Below are 20,657 nucleotides of genomic sequence, written 5' to 3' on the forward strand. Positions count from 1 at the left end.
CACCCCCATGTTTATAGCAGCACTATCAACAATAGCCAGAGTAAGGAAAGAGCCCAAATGTCCATCGATGGATGAATGGATAAAGAAGATGTGGTACATACATACAATGGAGTATTACTCGGCAATCAAAAAGAATGAAATCTTGCCATGTGCAACTATGTGGGTGGAACTGGAGGGTATTATGCTAAGTGAAAGTAGAGAAATACAAGTATCATATGACTTCACTCATATGAGGACTTTAAGAGACAAAACAGATGAACATAAGGGAAGGGAAACAAAAATAATATAAAAACAGGGAGGGGGACAAAACAGAAGAGACTCATAAATATGGAGAACAAACTGAGGGTTACTGGAGGGGTTGTGGGAGGGGGGAAGGGCTAAATGGGTAAGGAGCACTAAGGAATCTACTCCTGAAATCATTGTTGCACTATATGGTAATTTGGATATAAATTTAAAAAAATAAAATTAAAAAAAAAAAAAAGGAAAAAATTAAGTAGGGGGAAAAGTTTTATAAAAAAAAAAAAAAGAAAGAAAGAAAATCAGTGATGCGGCAAATACAATGTAAGTCATATGTGGTTCCCACTGAGGCTTTCATAAAATTAATAATGCTCAGAGAATCTCAACATAATTATACTGCCATATATTATCAACTTTATTGTGTGAAGAGAGAGAGTTGTACTTGACACGTCAAAGTCAGTAAAAGTAACCATTCTATATTCACACTGCCCACAGTAAGTCTTATTACTACTCCTAATACATAAGCACAACTGTTCTGGTATATTCAACCCGCTAGCCGTGTCCCACCCAGCTGAACACAGAGCCATCGCTGGACCGCCGTCGCGGGCGCCCTGCGTGCCTTCCCGACCCCCCATGGCTCCTTGCACACAAGCTCCAACGGTGGAATCCAATGTGTCTCCACATCCTTGTTTGGGTCAGTCACTGGAATCTCGAGTTCGTGTCCAAGACCAGCATTTCGATTTCCCTCGTCTTTTCGTCTTTCCCGTTAGACAAACCACATTACGTCGCGCCTGACGGCTCAAACCCAGAACCTGGGCTTCGGCAGTGTTCCTCCCGCCCTTCCCGCCCCCTACCTGCAGCCCAGGCTCCCCCCTCAGCCGGCCGTGCAACCACTGGCCCTCTGGGTTCCCCTCGAGGCCGCCCCCATTTCCCGATTCCCACCCTTCCTGCCCCTCCCCTGCCGCCCACACCCCCCCTCGGCCACGCCCCCATCGGCCCGTCGACGGAGCCACATTATCACCATGAGGCACCCTTCTCCCGACTGATCCGCTTTCCACACAGAAACCAGAAAAGCACTTCAAACACCTAAACTAGACCATCTCTCTTCCTCGCTTAAAACCCCGCCCCGGCTTCCCACCCCGCGGGGGCCGTGAGCGTGAAATCCTCACACCTCAGACGCTGGGCAGATCCCTGGCCCTCCACCCCCGCGGCCTCTCCCGTCTCGGCGGGCGCGTGCGCCTGCGCGTGGTCCCCCCCTGCCTGCGGCGTCCCTGCCCTGCCCCCACCCCACTCCCACCTCAAGACTGGGCTGGGCTCTCCTCAGCCCCAGGTCGCCCTTGCTTAGCGCCACCCCGGGGCTTCCTTCTCACCAGAGCGGATGTCTCTGTCCACAGCCCTTTACTCGCCACACACAGTGCCCGCCTCCGCGGCTGCTGGGCCACCTGGCGGGGTCCGTGAGGCAGGACGGCCCAGACGCCCACACGGCACCTGACACGGTCCTGCCCGGGGAGGGTCGGCCCGAGGGACGAGGGACGAGTCGCTGCGGCAGCACTCTTACCTGACGGGCTTATCACGCAGCCTGTGTGCACTTGCGAGGGTGGCTGTGGTTTGGTTTCCCTTGACTGAAAAGAGCCGCGTGTGACTGCGTGCTCTCGAGGTCATTCGTGCCAGACCCGCGGGCTGCCCGCCGCCTCTGTGCGGCCGCGTGTCCTCCGCACGCCTCTCCGCGCGTTCGCAGGACCCCCGCGCTGCGTGTGCGCGGCCAGCCCGCCGTCACTTCCCGGCGTCCCTTACCGACGCTGTGTTCTAGGAGCCAGCGCCACGTGGGAACCAAGGAACAATCACAGAGAAATTCTGTCTTTAAAATGTCTAAAAGTCACTGTCACCTCTCAAGATCAGCCTGGTTAATATAAACATGAAACTGAATTCATCTTTTAAAGACGCTGATTTCATTTAATTTCCGCACTCTTTTCATCAAATTCTTCGACACAAATGTGAGGTGAATTTGTACTTACTTTAATTGGGGAAAAAAAAAAATTCCTGGCTACATACACTTGTGGTAAACACAACATCATGTATAAATCTGTGGAATCACTATGTTGTGCACCTGAAACTAATGTAACCTTGTGTCTAAGTGTACTCAAAAATTTTTTTGAAAATTCCATTATTAAAATAATAATTTGTTCAGGATGAAACTTATCTATAGAAAATATTAGGCTAAAAACCCTTAGAGAACAGCATTAGAAAAGTTCTTTCATGGCCCCGATTCTGCTACAATTTTGGACAAGTCTTAACTTCTCTAGGCAGCAGTTTTCTGCTGTGTTAAAAAATGAAGAAAGGGGGGGAAAAGGGCAGGGAGGAGGAAAGGAGGGTAAAAGGAAAAGAAACTGGGCTGAACAATCTCTAAAGTCCTCCACCACTCAAAGTTTTCTTGATTCTATTAAAAAACAACCTGCCTCGGGTGGCCTGGGTGGCTCCAACGCTTGGGCGCCAATTCTTAATTTAGGCTCCGGTCATGATCTCACAGCTGCCAGATGGGTCCCCGCATCTGGCTCTGCGCTGATGGTGCTGAGCCTGCTTTGGGATTCTCGCTCTCCCTCTCCCACAGGCACACACGCATGTGCTGTCTCTCAAAGAAAAAACCCACAAAAAAAAAAAAAAAAAAAAAAAAGAACGAACTTGCCTTTAGCGTACTAGGTCTGCAAAGCATAATGATAATGACGGCTACCATGTGTTGGGGGGCTTAGTAAGTACAACACACTATATGAAAAGTGTTGCATGGGCTCTCATTTAACAAACGCATGAACTTATGATTATTATTCACCTAACTTATAGGTAAGAAAGCAAGCCAAAAAACCCAATCATGTAACATTTGTTTGTTTTTTTGACACAGTCCTCAATTATCAGAAAGAGAAATGACTGAGTAGATGGGAAAACTTTATGAGAACTCAGAAAATGCACATCAACACGAGGCTTAAAAACAGAACTTTTGAGGGTGCCTGGGTGGCTCAGCGCCAGACTCTTGATTTTTGCTCAAGTCATGATCTCATGGTTTGTGAGCATCGAGCTCTGCGCTGACATCAATGAGTCTGCTTCCAATTCTCTCCCTCTCTCTCTGTCCCTCCCCTGCTTATACTCCCTCTTCCTCTCTCAAAATAGATAAACATTTAGGGGCGCCTGGGTGGCGCAGTCGGTTAAGCGTCCGACTTCAGCCAGGTCGCGATCTCGCGATCCGTGAGTTCGAGCCCCGCGTCGGGCTCTGGGCTGATGGCTCAGAGCCTGGAGCCTGTTTCCGATTCTGTGTCTCCCTCTCTCTCTGCTCCTCCCCCGTTCATGCTCTGTCTCTCTCTGTCCCAAAAATAAATTTAAAAAAACGGTGAAAAAAAAAATTTAAAAAGAAACGGAAAAAAACACAACTTTTTGGCAACATGCGCTATACTGGAGGCCCATCCTACATGCTGCCGTTCTGTAGCACAAAGTAAACGTTTGTCCCAATCTGACTAAACAGATGCAACGTCTTCTCTTCAGAAGGTAGGATTTCAGAACCGAGCTAATGAATTCACTTTCTAAATTCAAGCACAAACCTGAGGTACCTCAAAAAAAGGACAGATAATGCCAATAAAATAAAATAAAATAAAAAGATACTCAAAACTAATCTTTAGGAAGCAAAAATGATATTTCAACCAAGGAGAATATTTCCTGCATACTATCCTGTATTTACTATTCACATCAGGATAATCAGCCAAAATTAAATACACTAAGGGGACAATGTAGAAAAGTCACATTTTTAAAAGTGAAGTGAGAGTTGAACTCGATAATGCCTCAGGAAAATTAATGCAAAAATTTAGTGAGTTTTGCACCAAGAATTGTGCTTTTTATAAAATATTTGCCAAATTTTGCTTCAGTCTTTTTATTACTTATAGTCCAATTTTTTCAATTGATATTAAAATATATCAACTATTTTTTTTTCTTTTGGGCTGGTGAAGTACCACCTTGACAAAGCCCGCTTCCAGAGCTAAGTTCAAATCAACTCATGATTATAAATCCCTCCATTATGAGTTAACAGTTAAGTCCCTCATGAGCAGTTTATTTAAAAACCAAAAATATTTTAGAGCACCTCAATTCCAGACAACTGGCCTCAGAAATGGCATATGATATACTGAGTACAAAGATCACAAGTTGATCTTTGTATTTTGTATTTAAAATACTAATATCCAAGTGTTGTAACTGAGAAACCACACAAAAAGCTACAATTTGAGATAACCAAAAAAGAAATACCTTTCTTCATTATGTATAATCTGCCTTAACCAAACGGAAAGGGGAAACTCTGCTCCATTTCCCTACCTTCCTATGGGAACACTCATATGTGCTCTCCTAAGTTGAAAAACATACCTCCAACTAGTAAAATATTCCTTCATACACACTACATAGATACCCTAGGAATGATTTCCTTCAAACTGTTCCACAATGTAAAACAATACACAAAGATCACATGGCAGAGTGTCTCAGTATATAGTAAGTACTAAGTAAATTAGTATTGATGATATCCTCACCATCAATTAGGGCACTGAAGAATAATTACTAAAATGGTGGCCTAGGGGCGCCTGGGTGGCGCAGTCGGTTAAGCGTCCGACTTCAGCCAGGTCACGATCTCGCGGTCCGTGAGTTCGAGCCCCGCGTCAGGCTCTGGGCTGATGGCTCGGAGCCTGGAGCCTGTTTCCTATTCTGTGTCTCCCTCTCTCTCTGCCCCTCCCCCGTTCATGCTCTGTCTCTCTCTGTCCCAAAGATAAATAAAAAACGTTGAAAAAAAAAATTTTTTTTAAAAAATAAAAATAAAAAAATAAAATGGTGGCCTAAGTGAACTTACCTCCCCAAAATTCCGGTATTTTTTAAAAAGGCCAAATTCTAACTCTGTGATCATTTTACTAATACATATTAGACTAGTTGTAATATACTGACATTTTCAAGGTTATGTGATAGCTTGAGAAGTCTGTATTATTTTACCGACACACAAACCAAAGATAAACCAGTAGAAAACGTATATGAAAATTCTCTCAAAGTAGGAAAAATATTTTCTACAGTAATAGAAGGTTCAACTTTTTTCTGTGAAAAAGTAATGATTAAACAAGAACCCATTTCTGTATAACAAATATAAATTCACCCATCTACCCAATAGGTATAAAAACAGCACAAGAAACATCGGTAAATCTAAACAGACTGAGCCAAAAGAGTGAGGTATTTCACAGAAGGTATTTTATCATCAGAACAGTATGCTTTCCTATGTTTAAGATCTATTTATTATTTATTTTTACAGGTAGCAAAGTCCCTCCATTTTCTTCCAGCTTAATATACATGGATATAAAAAGCTATTGATTTCACACTGTCTCCCACCCTGACCCAAGAGGGGGAACAGAAGTTGCGAGCTCAGAGCAGCCTTTTGACACCAAGGTGGTCTCCTCTTTACCTCGGACTTAACTCTGGCACTCTTAATCAGTCATCCTCTTGCTGATTTCTTTTCTGTCAAGGGAAACCAAGATACATTAAAACAGCACATTCTACTGGGGATATATGTTCAGCCAAGATCACTTTTTCTGCCAGCAAATATAATTTTCTAGAGGCCCTGGTCAAAGATATGATTGAAAATCATGACGGAAAAATATGCCTTAACTAATTCATCAGACTAGTTTATCACTTTGGCTCCTGGGCACATTACCCTCAGCTATTTGAATACTTGACTTTCTTCCACATGCGCAAACATTCCCACACAGAAACACACAAGTACAAATACCCATATTTCCCACCCCACCCCTGCCAAATAACCATAGCAGAGAGCTGGATCTTCTCTTAGCCCAATAACAGTATAAAGACTTCCTTCAAAATCAGAAGTATTATGGGGCGCCTGGGTGGCTCAGTCAGTTAAACATGAGACTTTGGCTCAGGTCATGATCTCATGGTTCGTTGAGTTCAAGCTCTGCATTGGGCTCTGTGCTGATAGCTCAGAGCCCTGAGCCTGCTTTGGATTTTGTTTCCCTCTCTCTCTGCCCCTCCTTGCTTGTGTTCTATCTCTCTTTCAAAATAAATAAACACTAAAAAAATTTTAAAAAAGAAGTCAGAAGTACTGTGAAAATTATTCAAAAAGCATAAACATAAAACACATTTCCTATCATTCTAAGCGAATTATTCTTTCAGCTTACTTCATATATTTCTTTATAAGATGACCTCAGTAATTCTGCCCAATTAATTCATAATCACCAAATAAAACCTAGGTACTATATATAACTAAAATGAAATATTACAAAGTCAATTTGAAAATTTGAAAACAAAGGTGTACACGTATGTGTACTAAGTATATATATACTTTACCAGTTTAAGAAAATCTATGAGTTTGTGAGCATCCTCCCCAGTAGACAGGTCTACAAAGTCCTTGGGAAGTCGGTAACTCAGATAGGGACTTGGTTGAACTGTCACTTCACTGTTTGTGCAACGGAAAGCTGGAGAATCCTGTACAAAGAAAAAAAGGGGAAAGTCTGTGAAAAATTATCTTTTTAAGTCTATTCGTCAAAGTGACAAAGATCCTAGTATAACAATTTCATGTTCCCTTCTGTACGAGGTAAGGAAGAAAATAAAACTTTTTTTGAGTGTGACCGTGTATGTACACGTGTGCGAACAAGCAGAGAGGGGGCAGAGGAAAAGAGAGAAAGAGAGAGAATCTTAAGCAGACTCCACTCCCAGCAAGGAGCCTGACTTGGGGTTCCTTCTCACAACTGTGACCTGAGCCAAAATCAAGAGTCAGACACTTAACCGACTGAGCCAACCACGTATCCCAGAAAATAAGATTCTGAAGTGAAAGAAACACCAAGATTTTAAGAATACTTCCACATGGGGGTGCCTGGGTGGCTCAGTCAGTTAAGTATCCGACTCTTGGTTTTGGCTCAGGTCATGATCTCACAGTCTGTGAAATCGAGCCTTATGCTGGGCTCTGTGCTGATAGCACGGAGCCTGCTTGGGATTCTTGCTCTCTGTCCTCTCCCTCCACTCATGCGCACTCTCTCTCAAAATAAACAGGAAAAAAAAAAAAGAGAATACTTCCACATGTTCACTGGAAAATAAACACATACTATCTGAAAACAGTGTCCTCATGGAGAGCTATGGTCAAGCCCTAAATGCTACCAGCCACTGTGTCCTGCATATGGGTTATGGGTTCCTTAGCCCCGGAATGGGCCCGAGGTCTATGGCTAGTTCTCTCTGGCCTTGAGCAATCTCATGCAGGCTGGAGTGCTTTCTCAGTATTATCATTTTGTACAGGTGCACAGTTGAGAAGTACTGCCCTGGACCCTACACTTTTGTGCTTCTCTTAGCCATTTAACTTACTTATTTATCTCTCTCAGCACCTATGGAAAACTGCAAATTTGAGTTTCACATTTAACAAGTCTTCACATTCTTCAACGTACTTGCTTAGAGTCTTGCATTTAATATTTACACGTTGCCTTGTGCCAAAAAAGGATTTCAGAGACAGAAGGCCTCGGGTTTGGACTTCCTGGGTGGCAAATATCTAGGTGAGGGATGAATGGGGTCCAGCAGATGGAGACAGGCCACGAACTGGAGTAGAACAGGACCGCAGAGCCCTAGAAAGCAGGCCGTATCTTATGACAGACAGACCAATCATCTGACAAATACTTAGGAAACATCCACGTGGTGCTCACCTTGTCCTAGGTATAGAAGATCAAGTGGTAAACCAGACTGGCAGCCAGCCAATAAACAAGCAAATAACTACAACAGCAAGATCATTTCAGATAGTAAGAGGTGTTAGAAAAACACAACATCCGGGTGCCATAATATGAGGAGAACAACACAGGCTACTTCACCAGGATGGTAAGACCTTGCTGAGGAGGGGCCACGGGGACTGAAGAGCAGGACGAAAGCAGCCTCGTGAGGTCTGGGGACTCAGACGGGGACTGAGCACGGCCTGAAAGGCAGTGGGCACAGCCAGGGGGGACTGCGAGGCCCAGAAGGAAAGCCGGTTCTCTAGCGGTGGGGAGTAAGGATGGGGAGACAGCAGGACATGACACCGGGGAAAAAGCAGGAGCCAGTTCTTGTTCCCTGTCCTCCCCCGACCTCCAATATAATGTTGTTTAAATTAAAAAGAAAGAAAAGATTTGGATCATAGAGTGAATTTTGTACAAACTGTTTCTATCCACTGACTGTGTCCCTCATCTTTAAAAATAACCCTGTGCTGAATAATTTACATTCTCTTTCCTTGACGCTCAGATTGAATGGCCCCCAAATCTAAGACGCCAGCACAAAGAAAATTCCTGCACTCGTTAATTCCACAAAAATCCGCTGTGCCAGAATTGTGCCAAGCTGCACAGATCTGCGGAGAACACGAGAGATACTACCCCTGTGCTCGGAAACTTACAATCTGAGGCTGGACACAGGGAAGTACGACACAGCAGGGCAAGAGCCGTGACAGGGAAAATAACCATCTGAGCCACATCCAGAAGAACAGAGCCCCAGAGGGCCCAGGACAGAGAAAGGATGAAAAGAAGCCTTCCAGACGGAGATAAGAGAAAAGATGTGCACACTGAAGGCGAGGCGGCCGCCAGAAAAGCAGAAAGAAGGCCGGGAGGAGAGCTTGTGTCACGGAAACCGAGGGAAGAGTGTGGTGAAAACCCAGAGGGGTAACACTTGCCGAGGGGTTAAGTGAGAAAAGGGCGGTGCATCGTCCACTGGCATCGGCAACGGGTCAGTGGAGCCCTTGCTGGGTGCGGTTTCCGTGGAGCGGCAGGGACGGGGGCACCCCGGCAGTGGGTGGAGGGCGCACAGGTGGGAAGCAGCAGGCAGAGGTGGCCAGGGAAGGAAGCTGGCCGCCAGATGCACAACTACTGAGCAGCTACAAAAAGCAGGTCACACGCTAGCATGAGTGAGGCTGCTACAGTCCCACTAGTGGGAAATGTGAGTGTAGGTGCCTACAGAAACATGCCCGCACTGATGTTAACGGAAGTGGTAAGGATGGCAATCTAATTCTGTCCTTGAAAATGAGCAGGTAGAAACACGACTTTGTAAAAACGATATAAAAAATACACATAAGGTAACAGGGAGGTAGTACATTCTCATTTAAAAAGTTTGTATCGGGGCGCCTGGGTGGCGCAGTCGGTTAAGCGTCCGACTTCAGCCAGGTCACGATCTCGCGGTCCGTGAGTTCGAGCCCCGCGTCAGGCTCTGGGCTGATGGTTCAGAGCCTGGAGCCTGCTTCCGATTCTGTGTCTCCCTCTCTCTCTGCCCCTCCCCCGTTCATGCTCTGTCTCTCTCTGTCCCAAAAATAAATAAAAACGTTAAAAAAAAATTAAAAATAAAATTAAAAAAAAAAGTTTGTATATATATTTACAGATATGTTATACATACCAAATATGATATACAAAAATATAAACCATGGTTCTCAAGGTGGTAGGATTATGGGCAATTTCAGAATTCTCTTTAAAAATGGGCATGGGCTGTGGCGCCTGGGCGGCTCAGTTAAACATCCGACTTGGGCTCAGGTCACAATCTCATGGTTTTTTTTTTTGTTTTTTTGTTTTTTTTTAATGTTTATTCATTTTTGAGAGAGAGACAGACAGAATGCAAGCCGAGGAGGGGCAGAGAGAGGGAGACCCAGAATCCGAAGCAGGCTCCAGGCTCTGAGCTGTCAGCACAGAGCCCGGATGCGGGGCTTGAACCCACGAACTGGGAGATCATGACCTGAGCCGAAGTTGGACGCTCAACCGACTGAGCCACACCCAGGCACCCCACGATCTCATGGTTTTTGAGTTTGAGCCCCACATCGGGCTCTGAGCTGACAGCGCAGAGCCTGCTTTGGATCCTCTATCTCCCTTTCTCTGCCCGTTCCTGGCTTGTACTCATTCTCTCTCTCAAAAATAAACATTAAAAACAGGGGGCATGTATTAATTTTCTAAGTAGAAAAAAGCAACACAAAGGTGTTGTTCAAAGAAAGTCTGGCTGTGAAGATGAGACAGAAGGGCTGGCTGAAGACATGGTGTTAAAAGGCGTTTGTCTATTAGGACAGAAGATGTGTGAACACAGATGGAGGGTGGGTACAGAAGAGAACAGGGACAGGGAGGAGTGGCTGGCAGCGTGGGTATCAGAAGAGGCAGGAAGGAGCGGCATGCTGTCAGACTCAGGAGGAGGGACGCAGGGATGCTTGTTGGTTCGAGGACAATTACATGGAGTCAATTCACACCAGATTTTCTTCCTGTGAAGGACGTGGAATCATCTGCTGAGGAGGAGAGGGATGATGCGCAAGGAGGTGTGAGGGGTGTGCAGGGGTGTGGCATGGCCACCGTGGGTGGAAGAGGAAGCTGGTGAGGCAAACACCATAGGAGGACCCCCTCGATGGGGCAAAGACGGTGCAGAGCACCTGCGGTTTCGCTCTCTCAGGGGTCAGCAGGTGGGGTTAGGATCAGCGTCAACATATAAAGTGACCCAGGGTCAAGATTCTTCCATGTGGGCAGGACCGAAGGAGCCAAGAGGAAGAAAAACAACTAGGGAAATATATAAAAGATAATCATTATTTGTTTTTATAATGTTAAACAACTGAATCACAACACACACGCTTTTTTGGTCACCTCCACAGGCAAGTATCTATTGGCAAATCTGTGTTCGTGCCTAAAGAACAAGCAAGCCATTATTCAGTAGATTATAAGGTTTCCTGGTATCCTTTTTAGCCCCTTACCTGCTCCAGGCCTTCTCCTTCGCTAAAATCACCTTTTAAGTTTCTTCCAGATATCAGTTCTTCCCATGTAAACAGCAGTGAATCAGTTACTTCACCAAATGGATTAAAGTCAATCAGCCACACCTTCCCCTGGAGTGAAGAGAGAAAACTTAGTAAGCAGGGAAAAAAAACAAACACTTCCAATATGTCATCTGTCTTATCTGGAAGATCATCTTCACATTATTTTACCCGAAAGGTAATCTTAAAAATCTTTTAACTCATTTCAAAAGACAGTTCCTCCAGGTCCCAGCTGAGAAAGGGTCACCCGTCTAAAGAAAGCAGCGCCAGGCCCAGGGAGAAGGCTGCCGCTGAATGCAGAGAAGGGGCCTAGGAAAGCAAAGGCCTGATGAAGGCAGACACGTCAACTTCCTGCCTGGAATCACTCAGAAATTATAAGTCAAAAAACCCAAGCAGGAGAAAGGACAATCTCACAAAATGGTTCCACCGAAACAGCATGACTGGAACGCTTTCAAGGCTGTCTGTACACTTCTCTGACAAGAGGAAGCCAGGCGGAGGCAGGGAAGAGCCGGCAGATCTGAGAGCACCCTCCTTACCCTCAAGAGCCTGCTACAAAGCGGGGAGGAGGTTTAAAAAAACATATGAAAGATGTCGGAAAATGCTCAGTGCTCTCTAACCTTGATGCCTTAATGTAGTATTTGTTTTGTCTGCATGATAGAGCTTGCGGCTCATGAAGATGAAAACAAAACAAAACAAAACAAAACAAAACAGATCAATCTTTAAAAGAAACTTCTGTCTTCTGTTCTGAGTAGTGGTGGGCAATTGGATAGGTTCCAGCCTTGAGGAAGGAATACTTCTGACCTGATCATGAGTTAGGTTAGGGAGGTGCATCTTAGTATAGAAAGCAGCAGAGTAACTGATGAAACACACCTGGGAAATCTGGAAAATCCTGCCAAGAGATTAAAGCCACTGTTGATCACAGAGATCCATGTGCCATTTAGTAGATTAAGTGTTTCCTTGAAACCTTTATCATTGTTCCTCTTGATTTTTCTCACGGAAACATTTATAAAACTGAACCAGGGGCGCCTGGGTGGCTCAGTCGGTTGAGTGTCCCACTTCAGCTCGGGTCATGGTTTCGCGGTCCGTGAGTTCGAGCCCCGCGTCAGGCTCTGTGCTGACAGCTCAGAGCCTGGAGCCTGTTTTGGATTGTGTGTCTCCCTCTCTCTCTGGCCCTCCCCCGTTCATGCTCTGTCTCTCTCTGTCTCAAAAATAAATAAACGTTAAAAAAAAAAATAAAAAAAAAAACTGAACCATTTTGTTGTTGGCAATTAATTTTTTCTGTAAATATGTAATCGCGTCTTGATCAGATGTGCGTGTACAAAATTACATACACCTCAGGAACTGGACTGTCGAGCCGGCATTATTAATATCTAGCACTGCTTCTCATCTGGGTTACAGGACAATTTTAAGAAAGATGAAACACCTTATTAGGACTAGTTTCAAACATCAGAAACATGTAGTAAATAGCCAAGAACCATTACAAGAAGTTTGGACCACACACCTTTTGGTAAGTTTCCTACTATATACAAACCCCAGGAGAAAGCCCGTAAGTCTTGCCACTTGAGTTGTTTCCTCACAGAGATTCTACAACCACTTGTACGTTGTTTGACTATGTGCAATGTCAGCCTTTCACCATCTTCTTCTGTGATGTTAGCTTTACTGTGGGGTGATTACTAAGATGTCTTTAACATACTGGATGTTATTTTAACAAAATAGGTATTTTCTAACCTCCAAACTCTTTCTACTTGAGTTTTTACAACCAGTAAAACCACCTCATTATTAAAAAGGGGGGGGGGGAACCCTACCGTACTTGTTAGTATAGGAATATTAAGCTCCGTAAACTAAAAATATGCCATCCTATAAAAAACAAGCAAAACAAATAAAAAACAAAGTACACCAACACTGTTAGGACTGACAGCTGGCAGTGTGTGTTCTGTAGCTCAGAAGGCAGCCTCCACTTTAAAGGAAAATGAAACCAGCTGTAATAAGGTATGAAACAAACCATCAGAATGAGGATTTTATAGCTGTAACATGTTTTTTATGTGATATCTCAGGCACAAGACATCCTGAGAAATTCTGTTTTTAGGCAATCCATCAGATAAGAGTGGTCACGCTGACTTATCCACCAACTAACCACCCCCTCACCCGCCCAAATAAATCTCTATGCACCAAACACTGCTAGGCACTGAGCATAAAGATCAATAACACAGAATCTATTCATTCAAAGAGCTCAGGCCGGGACACACACACACACACACACACACACACACACACACACACACAGGATTGTTCACAGGAGTTTGTAAAACACTAGAAATAAGCTATGTATTAATTGACAGGAAAATAGCTAAACTATATAGTATATCCACAAAATTAAACACTACGCCATTGTAAGAAACTGGAAAGCTCTAAAAAATACAATGTTTTAAACAAATGTGTATATAAAGCAAGGTGCAGTGTGTATATCATATGCTAACTCTTCTGTAAGAAAGATGAAAAAAATAAGTATACTGCTTGTTTTTGCATCAAGAAATACTGGAAGGATATATAAGAAACTGATAAATGTAAACCTGTAGGAATACAGAGGAAGAGGTTAAGACTTTCTACATATATTTTCACATTGATTTAATTTTTGAGCAACGCAAATGTTTTATCAACTAAAAAGTTTAAAACTCAGAAGGTTTTACAGAGCAGTGTTTGCCAGGGGGTAGGGTACAGGGAGGGTCATGAGGAAATTTGGGGGAGTGATGGAGTTCTACACGTTCACTGTAGCAGTGATTATACAACTGGATATACCTGTCAAAACTATCAGAACTATACCCTAAAAAGGATGAATTTTACTCTATGTAAATTATTTCTCAAAAACTCTGATCAAAAAATGCAGTAGTTTTAAAAGACTGAAAATATAAAAGAAATCAAAACCCAAAGATGCAAGATACTATGAAAAAAAACATACACAGAACTGAAGTTACCAAATGGAACCTACAGAAATGACAAAATGTAGCTAATACAATTCAAACTTAGTGGAAGGTTAAAACGTATCCAGTTGGACACAGCAAAAAGATGTAAACCAGATGTATCTGAGAAAATTACACAACACAGTACAGGAAAGAAAAGAGGCAGAGGTAGAGAAAAAGTTGGCACACATGAGGATAAAATGAGATGCACTAACATTCCTCTAAACAGATTTCCAAAGGACAGAACCCAGAAAGAAAGAGATAACATATGAAACGATAGCTGAGGGGCACCTAGGTGGCTCAGTTGGTTTAGCGTCCAAACTCTTGATTTTGGCTTAGGTCATGATCTCATGGTTTGTGAGTTTAAGCCCCATGTGGGGCTCTGTGCTCACAGAGCCTGCTTGGGATTCTCTGTCTCCTCTCTCTGCCCTTCCCCTCCCCTGCTCTCTCCCTCCAAAATAAATAAATAAACTTAAAAAAAAGATAGCTGAGAATTTCTCACAAGTGACAAAGGAAATGAATTCTTGGACTTAGGAAGTATTCAAAAAAGACAAAAGAAAAGGAAAAAAAGATGCCAACGACAACGGAGCAATGTCTTCAACATGCTGAGGCAACAGAACTTGTCAACCAAAAATTCTATACCCAGCTAAGCTTGCCATTCATGCTTGAAAGCTAAAAACTCTTCCAGCCAGTGGCTGAGGGAATTTCTACTAAAGAATATACTACTAAAGAGAAAATGGATCCAAAGAGGAGTGGTAAGAGGCACTAGTAAACAAAGAAAGTGAATAGCAACAGTCATGACTAATTTAGGGCTATTAAATGCCAAGTGGAACTCAAAATCAGAAATCATACGTAAAATGTAAGCAGGTACTGGGAATTAGTGTTCCAAGGTCTTTGTATCATGAGGGCAACAGGAAGTGAGATTAACTTTTGAGCTTAATAAATATCCTTATTAAGATTTAACAGTAACTACCAAAATAAATAAAACTCAAAACTTCAAAATTTAGGGGGAAAGGGTAGGATGGAAAGAATAAACAAAAGCCAGTAATATAAATGAAAGGAGAGAACAAAAACACAGAAAAGCAAATTGAAAACTCAAGATGGTATAAAACATTCAGATAGCAAATATAATATATGCAAACTACACTCACCTGTTAAAGCCAGAAATTGTTGGTGATCAAAAAAACAAAACCCAACAATGTGCCACTTATAAGATATGTGCACACACTTAAAACCTAAAGGCTAAAACTAATAGGAATGAAAAAAGGTAAATTCTAAGACCAAAAGAAAATTATACTAACACTATTAATACCAGACAAAACATACTTTAATGTGAAAACCACAAAAGCATTCTTAGGGATAGAGAAGGTCACCACCTAATGAGAATTCACTGGGTAAACAAGACCATTATAAACTAGCATTTGTCTAAGAACATACCCTTAAAATATGTTATCACAAAAACTGACAGAATTAGAAAGCTGGAGATTTTAACATACCTTGTTCAGTAACTGATAAATTAAGTAGACCAAAAATTAGGGAAGATACAGATATTTTTTCATGGTTTTTAAAGTTAAAAAAATTTTTATATGAAAAAGTTTAAATACATACAAAGTAGACAAAATAGTATAAAGAACCCCAAAAAGCTACCACTCGGTTTCAACAATTATCCTGGGGAACATCACGGCCAGTCTTGTTACATCTATATCCCATCCATTTCCCCCAAATCTCTATTATCTTGAAGGTCTCCTCAGACATCATTTTGTCCATAAGACATAGATTTTCACAGTATCACCAAGCTTAATGTAACAAACATCTACAGAATACTTCAGACATTAGTTGTAATTTTTCAGTCACACATAGAACAGTCACAAAAGAAGTGATCAAGTTACAAAACCAGTCACAACAATATCAAAGACTCAAGATCAGACAAAGTCCACAAAGCAATGAAATTAATAACAAAACAACAGCCATCACTAAAGGAATACATAAGGGGACTGAAATAATTTTTCAAGTCTCTGAAGAAGTTATTCTAAATTCTAGTTATGCATTATCATCACTTAAGGAGCTTCTTAAAATACATATTCTGAAGCCTCATCCCGGACCTACTGAGTGTATGGGCCACCTCTGACATACATGATGGTTAGAATCTATCAACACTGAGTCAACTTGCCCAGCTGCAGTAAGAAAGTAGACACATCCAAGTACTGCCAGGCTCAAACACACTTCAATTCTACTGCACAGAAGAGACCACCATAGAGTTAGTTTTCTACAACTGTCATTAAATCGTCTATGCAACAAAGTTCCTAACAGTGATACATGTGCCACTGAGTAAATGCAAATGGGTTTTACATCATGGTTTAAATCTCTTCTCAGAAACTGTCAGGATGTTTATACTAGCATGCTTCTCACATGAAAAACACACAACTACTTTCAGTTCTATTAGATCACAGCAGTAATTACTTCTGTATACGTATCCAACTTCAGTTAAGACGTTTATATAACTCTTTTCACCAAATTACACATTTGCAACCTTCTACCGCTATTGAATCAAAGCAGATCTTGACATTTGCCAGGGAAATATGGAGACCGTGGCAAATTCTAAATTTTTAAATGCCATTAAATATAACTGCATCAAAATATAATTGCTTCAGTTTTAATATGTGTGAAATGAGAACAAGTGATACATACCTCATAGGGTACATATGGATAACCTAAATTAAATACAAAGTTCTTCTCAGCTGCTCATCAGGGTAACAGGCTAGGTTTACTAATTGATTTGATCTGCCTGCTACCAGGCCAATTCCCTGGAATGTTTAAGCCTTGAAGATAAGCTGCTTGTAGGTCAGGGGATCACCTTGTTGGAAGCTTCTCGTTAGAAACATGGCATCAGACAGTCCAGGCTCTCTGTAAATGTTGGCTACGTGAGTGATTATGTGGCCAGTGTGTATCTATCCGTTAGAAGCAGAGGGAGGACCAGAGCCTGGGCCCCTATCAGCTCCAATTTCTATCCATTCCATCACACCAGCCTCCTGCCCTTTCTCTAAGGTTTCTTTCCACTAAACAGAAAGTGTGAGTAACATCCCTCTTCCTTACCAAGTCTCAAATGATAATTCCTCTTTCTTTTTCTTAATTTTTTTTTATGTTTATTTATTTTTGACAGAGAGAGAGAGAGAGACAGAGCATGGGCAGGGGGAGGGGCAGAGAGAGAGGGAGACACAGAATCCGAGGCAGACTCCAGGCTCTGAGCTGTCAGCACAGAGCCCGACACTGGGCTCAAACTCACAGACCGCAAGATCATGACTTGAGCCGAAGTTGGACGCTCAACCAACTGAGCCACCCAGGCGCCCTGATAATTTCTCCTTCTAACTCTTAATAGATGTTATCACCCTTGAAGACAGGTGAAAACAGAGGAAGTGATGTCTTTTGGCTAAACAGAGGCAAGTCAACATTTAATAGTTATTTTGAGACACGACCATATGGGCCATTTCCTTGTGTCCAACAAATGATTCAAAGGTTATCGCAAGCATCACGGCAGTGAAGCTGATAGGAGCTTGGAGAGGGAGTGAGAAATAGGTGGGTAACATTTGGAAAACATATGGTCACATATTCGGAAAACACACCTGCTGTCTTCTCAACAGCTTAGTAAATAAGCACTAATCGCAGGATGTTTAGTGACCCAAATTTCTTTGAAAAGATGGCATGTCTTGATAAGGAAATCTCTGCTGTAAAATGTATGAAGTCAGGTTTTTGTTTTCTTTTTCATTACACAAGTTTCCATCACTTGGAAGATTTAAAGAATACACTAATCCTCATCTTCACTCTAAAGATATAAGCGATTCCGATCATGCTAAGTGTCTTTCAGTTGACTAAAAATAATTATCTAAGTATCAAAGGAAAACTTCCTGGCCACATTTAAGGGCACAAACTGAACTTTTTAAGTAGGCCTGGACCACTGACAAAAGGGGAAAGCGGGATATAAGGCAGCCATTTAGCCATCTCCGAAATTAATAATCCCTAAACTTGTGATGCAAAATTACTGAAGACACTATGTCTCCAAACGTTAAGTATGTGTTCAAGGAGATTCTTGAGCACTGTGAATTTCCAACACCTTAGCTGGTTTGAGAAAATAGTTTTTGAGCAGTGGGCCCTCTACATGCATAACGGCCATGTACTCTGTACTCTGACTTTAAAGCATGTCAGAGAGCTGTTACTTACCCTACTGTCTCTATATACATCGAACACAACTGTAAAAGAGAAAAAATTCAAGGTTAACAATGAACTGCTATTTTCATGATCTGAGTCTCCTTTTGAAAATTAAAATGCATATTTTTATTACTCAAATAGCAGAATTGAAGTGCATTGGGAACTTCATGCTTCTTAGTATCAAAACCTTCAAACATGATAAAGTAGCCTACAATGTTTTATTTGTATCATTTTGTTTTCCTTTTGTCTACCCTCAGCCATAATCTTTTCATACAGTTGACCATTAAATAATGTGGAGGCTAGGGGTACTGACTTCCCCAAAACTTAACTATTAACAGCCTACTGGTGACCCAAATCCTTAACATAAATAGTCGGTTAACATGTATTTCGTATATATATATATATACACACATATATATGTATATATATATATATATATATATATAAATACTGCACTCTTACAATAAAGAGAAAAAATGCTAGTAAAATCATAAGAAAAATATATTTAGAGCCCTATATTGTATGTATCAGGAAAAAATCTGCATCAAGTGGGCTCATGTAGTTCAAACCTGTGTTATTTAAAGGTCAACTATAGTTAAAATTCAAACACATCATCTCAACAAATTCACCATCATAAATTATACGTACTAGTGAAAAAAACATCACTCACTTAACTTATCTGGTGAGGAATGATATCAATATAACTTGTAGTAGAAAAGCATAAAACCAAGCTGTGGTTATGGCATGACGAATCTTTTTTAAAATCATATCGGGGGGACCTGGGTGGCGCAGTCGGTTAAGCGTCCGACTTCAGCCAGGTCACGATCTCGCGGTCTGTGAGTTCGAGCCCCGCGTCAGGCTCTGGGCTGATGGCTCAGACCCTGGAGCCTGTTTCCGATTCTGTGTCTCCCTCTCTCTCTGCCCTTCCCCCGTTCATGCTCTGTCTCTCTCTGTCCCAAAAATAAATAAACATTGAAAAAAAAAAATTAAAATCATATCTGCCATAGAACACAGACTTGGCAAGTGAAAAAATATAAATCAGAGCAGATGGAATTTTAAGATCCGTGAAAACTCTTATACACGATGCGCTTTCTTAAAAAACAAGTCACAAATGTTTACTTTGTAACTGGTGCTGTCTGATAATTCAAATTAAAAAATCTAGAAAGGTAGGTCAGTCAACTAATTCAGTCTGAATAACAGAAGCATTTTGCTCTCTGTAGACAGCCCTTTAAAATGAATAATAAAACATGTACAGAGAGAGAACTATCTCCGTATTAAAAAGTGACTCTGATTAAATCAGGTAAAATCAACACGCAAACCATCAGTAATACCGAAGAGCCATAAAGCAAAATGCTGAAAATACAGTGTTTTGAATCCAGTTTTAAAATATGAGCCACCATGAGGGGCGCCTGGGTGGCTCAGTTGGTTGGGCGTCCGACTTCGGCTCAGGTCATGATTTCACACTCTGTTGAGTTCGAGCCCCACATCGGGCTCTGTGCTGACAGCTCAGAGCCTGGAGCCTGCTTTGGATTCTGTGTCTCCCTCTCTCTCTGCCCCTCCCCTGCTCACGCTCTATCAAAAAATGAATAAACGTTGAAAAAAAAATTTTTTTTAAATATGAGCCACCACGAAATAAGGTTCAATAACATCATGTACTTCATTTCACTGGGTCAATAAAAATACTCACAGTCTTCATCTAAGAATTTGTACTGTATGTGTTTCTTGAAAAAGTCTTGTATGCATCTGCAAATCTCTTCCTTTTGTTTAGAAATATGATCATAGTACTGTGTATAGTCCCTTTGAGAAATACCTGACAAGAAAAATATTTTATATCCATTATCATATAACATTCTTTTCAAAAACACCAAAATGTGATTTAAACCTCTTTTTGAGAGAAGCATTAAAGTAGACCAGGTGAATAATGCATTATACATGATTCAGCATTTTATATAAATATAAAACTTATCAGTTGTAAAAACTTACCCATTCAAGGACTTGTATCTAAGCTGCATATCATGCATTCTTACTTTAGAAATAGTATTTTTATTTAGTACAATGGAAAGAACTCAGTCATAAATACGTTCATAATGTAAAAAATGAAAGAGGCGGTTTTAAACCTCTGCTTCTTTGATTTTTTTCTATCAAACTCTCTACAAATTAGTATCCTTTCCCACTTTTCTTTGGGACACTTAAAATATCCCATAGGTCTTCCGTGTTCATATTGTATTTCATAGAAACTGGCTATTTTTCCTGCTCATACATGCTACCCTGCCTTCACAAGCCTGAGGTTTCAAGCCATGGAAAAGTAAACATTCCTTTCTTCAGAGTTACTTGCTGATTTTATTCCAAATACGCTAAAGGGATTATTGTAAAAACTCTCTCAGTTTGCTCTAGGCCTAGGAAAAAGTTTTCTGCTCTGAAAGAAGGGTTTCCACCCAATTTCTTAATCACATGCCAATATGACTGCCTTCTTTAGC

At 41.7% G+C, this 20,657-nt stretch overlaps 1 protein-coding gene across 6 annotated transcripts in view; it reads right to left on the reverse strand.

The window, feature by feature from the left end:
- Window positions 1–5,468: 5,468 nt before the first annotated feature.
- CDC123 (cell division cycle 123) overlaps window positions 5,469–20,657 on the reverse strand; it is a 62,622-nt gene continuing 47,433 nt past the window's right edge. For 4 of the 6 annotated variants that reach the window (XM_086714944.1, XM_086714941.1, XM_086714942.1 and 1 more), the window contains 5 exons: window positions 19,868–19,990; window positions 18,193–18,221; window positions 10,964–11,092; window positions 6,601–6,738; window positions 5,469–5,754 (listed from right to left, as the gene is read on the reverse strand). In XM_086714944.1, the coding sequence (XP_086571070.1) occupies window positions 5,728–5,754; window positions 6,601–6,738; window positions 10,964–11,092; window positions 18,193–18,221; window positions 19,868–19,990 (446 nt within the window). In that variant the 3' untranslated portion in view covers window positions 5,469–5,727. Of the gene's footprint in view, window positions 5,755–6,600; window positions 6,739–7,688; window positions 7,863–10,963; window positions 11,093–18,192; window positions 18,222–19,867; window positions 19,991–20,657 lie in introns of those variants that run through there. The other 2 variants (XM_086714940.1, XM_025930790.2) reach the window with 2 other exon arrangements.

The sequence above is a fragment of the Puma concolor genome, chromosome B4, assembly GCF_028749965.1.
Source record: "Puma concolor isolate L17-30 chromosome B4, mPumCon1.1.hap2, whole genome shotgun sequence".
NCBI classification, from domain to species: Eukaryota; Metazoa; Chordata; class Mammalia; order Carnivora; family Felidae; genus Puma; species Puma concolor.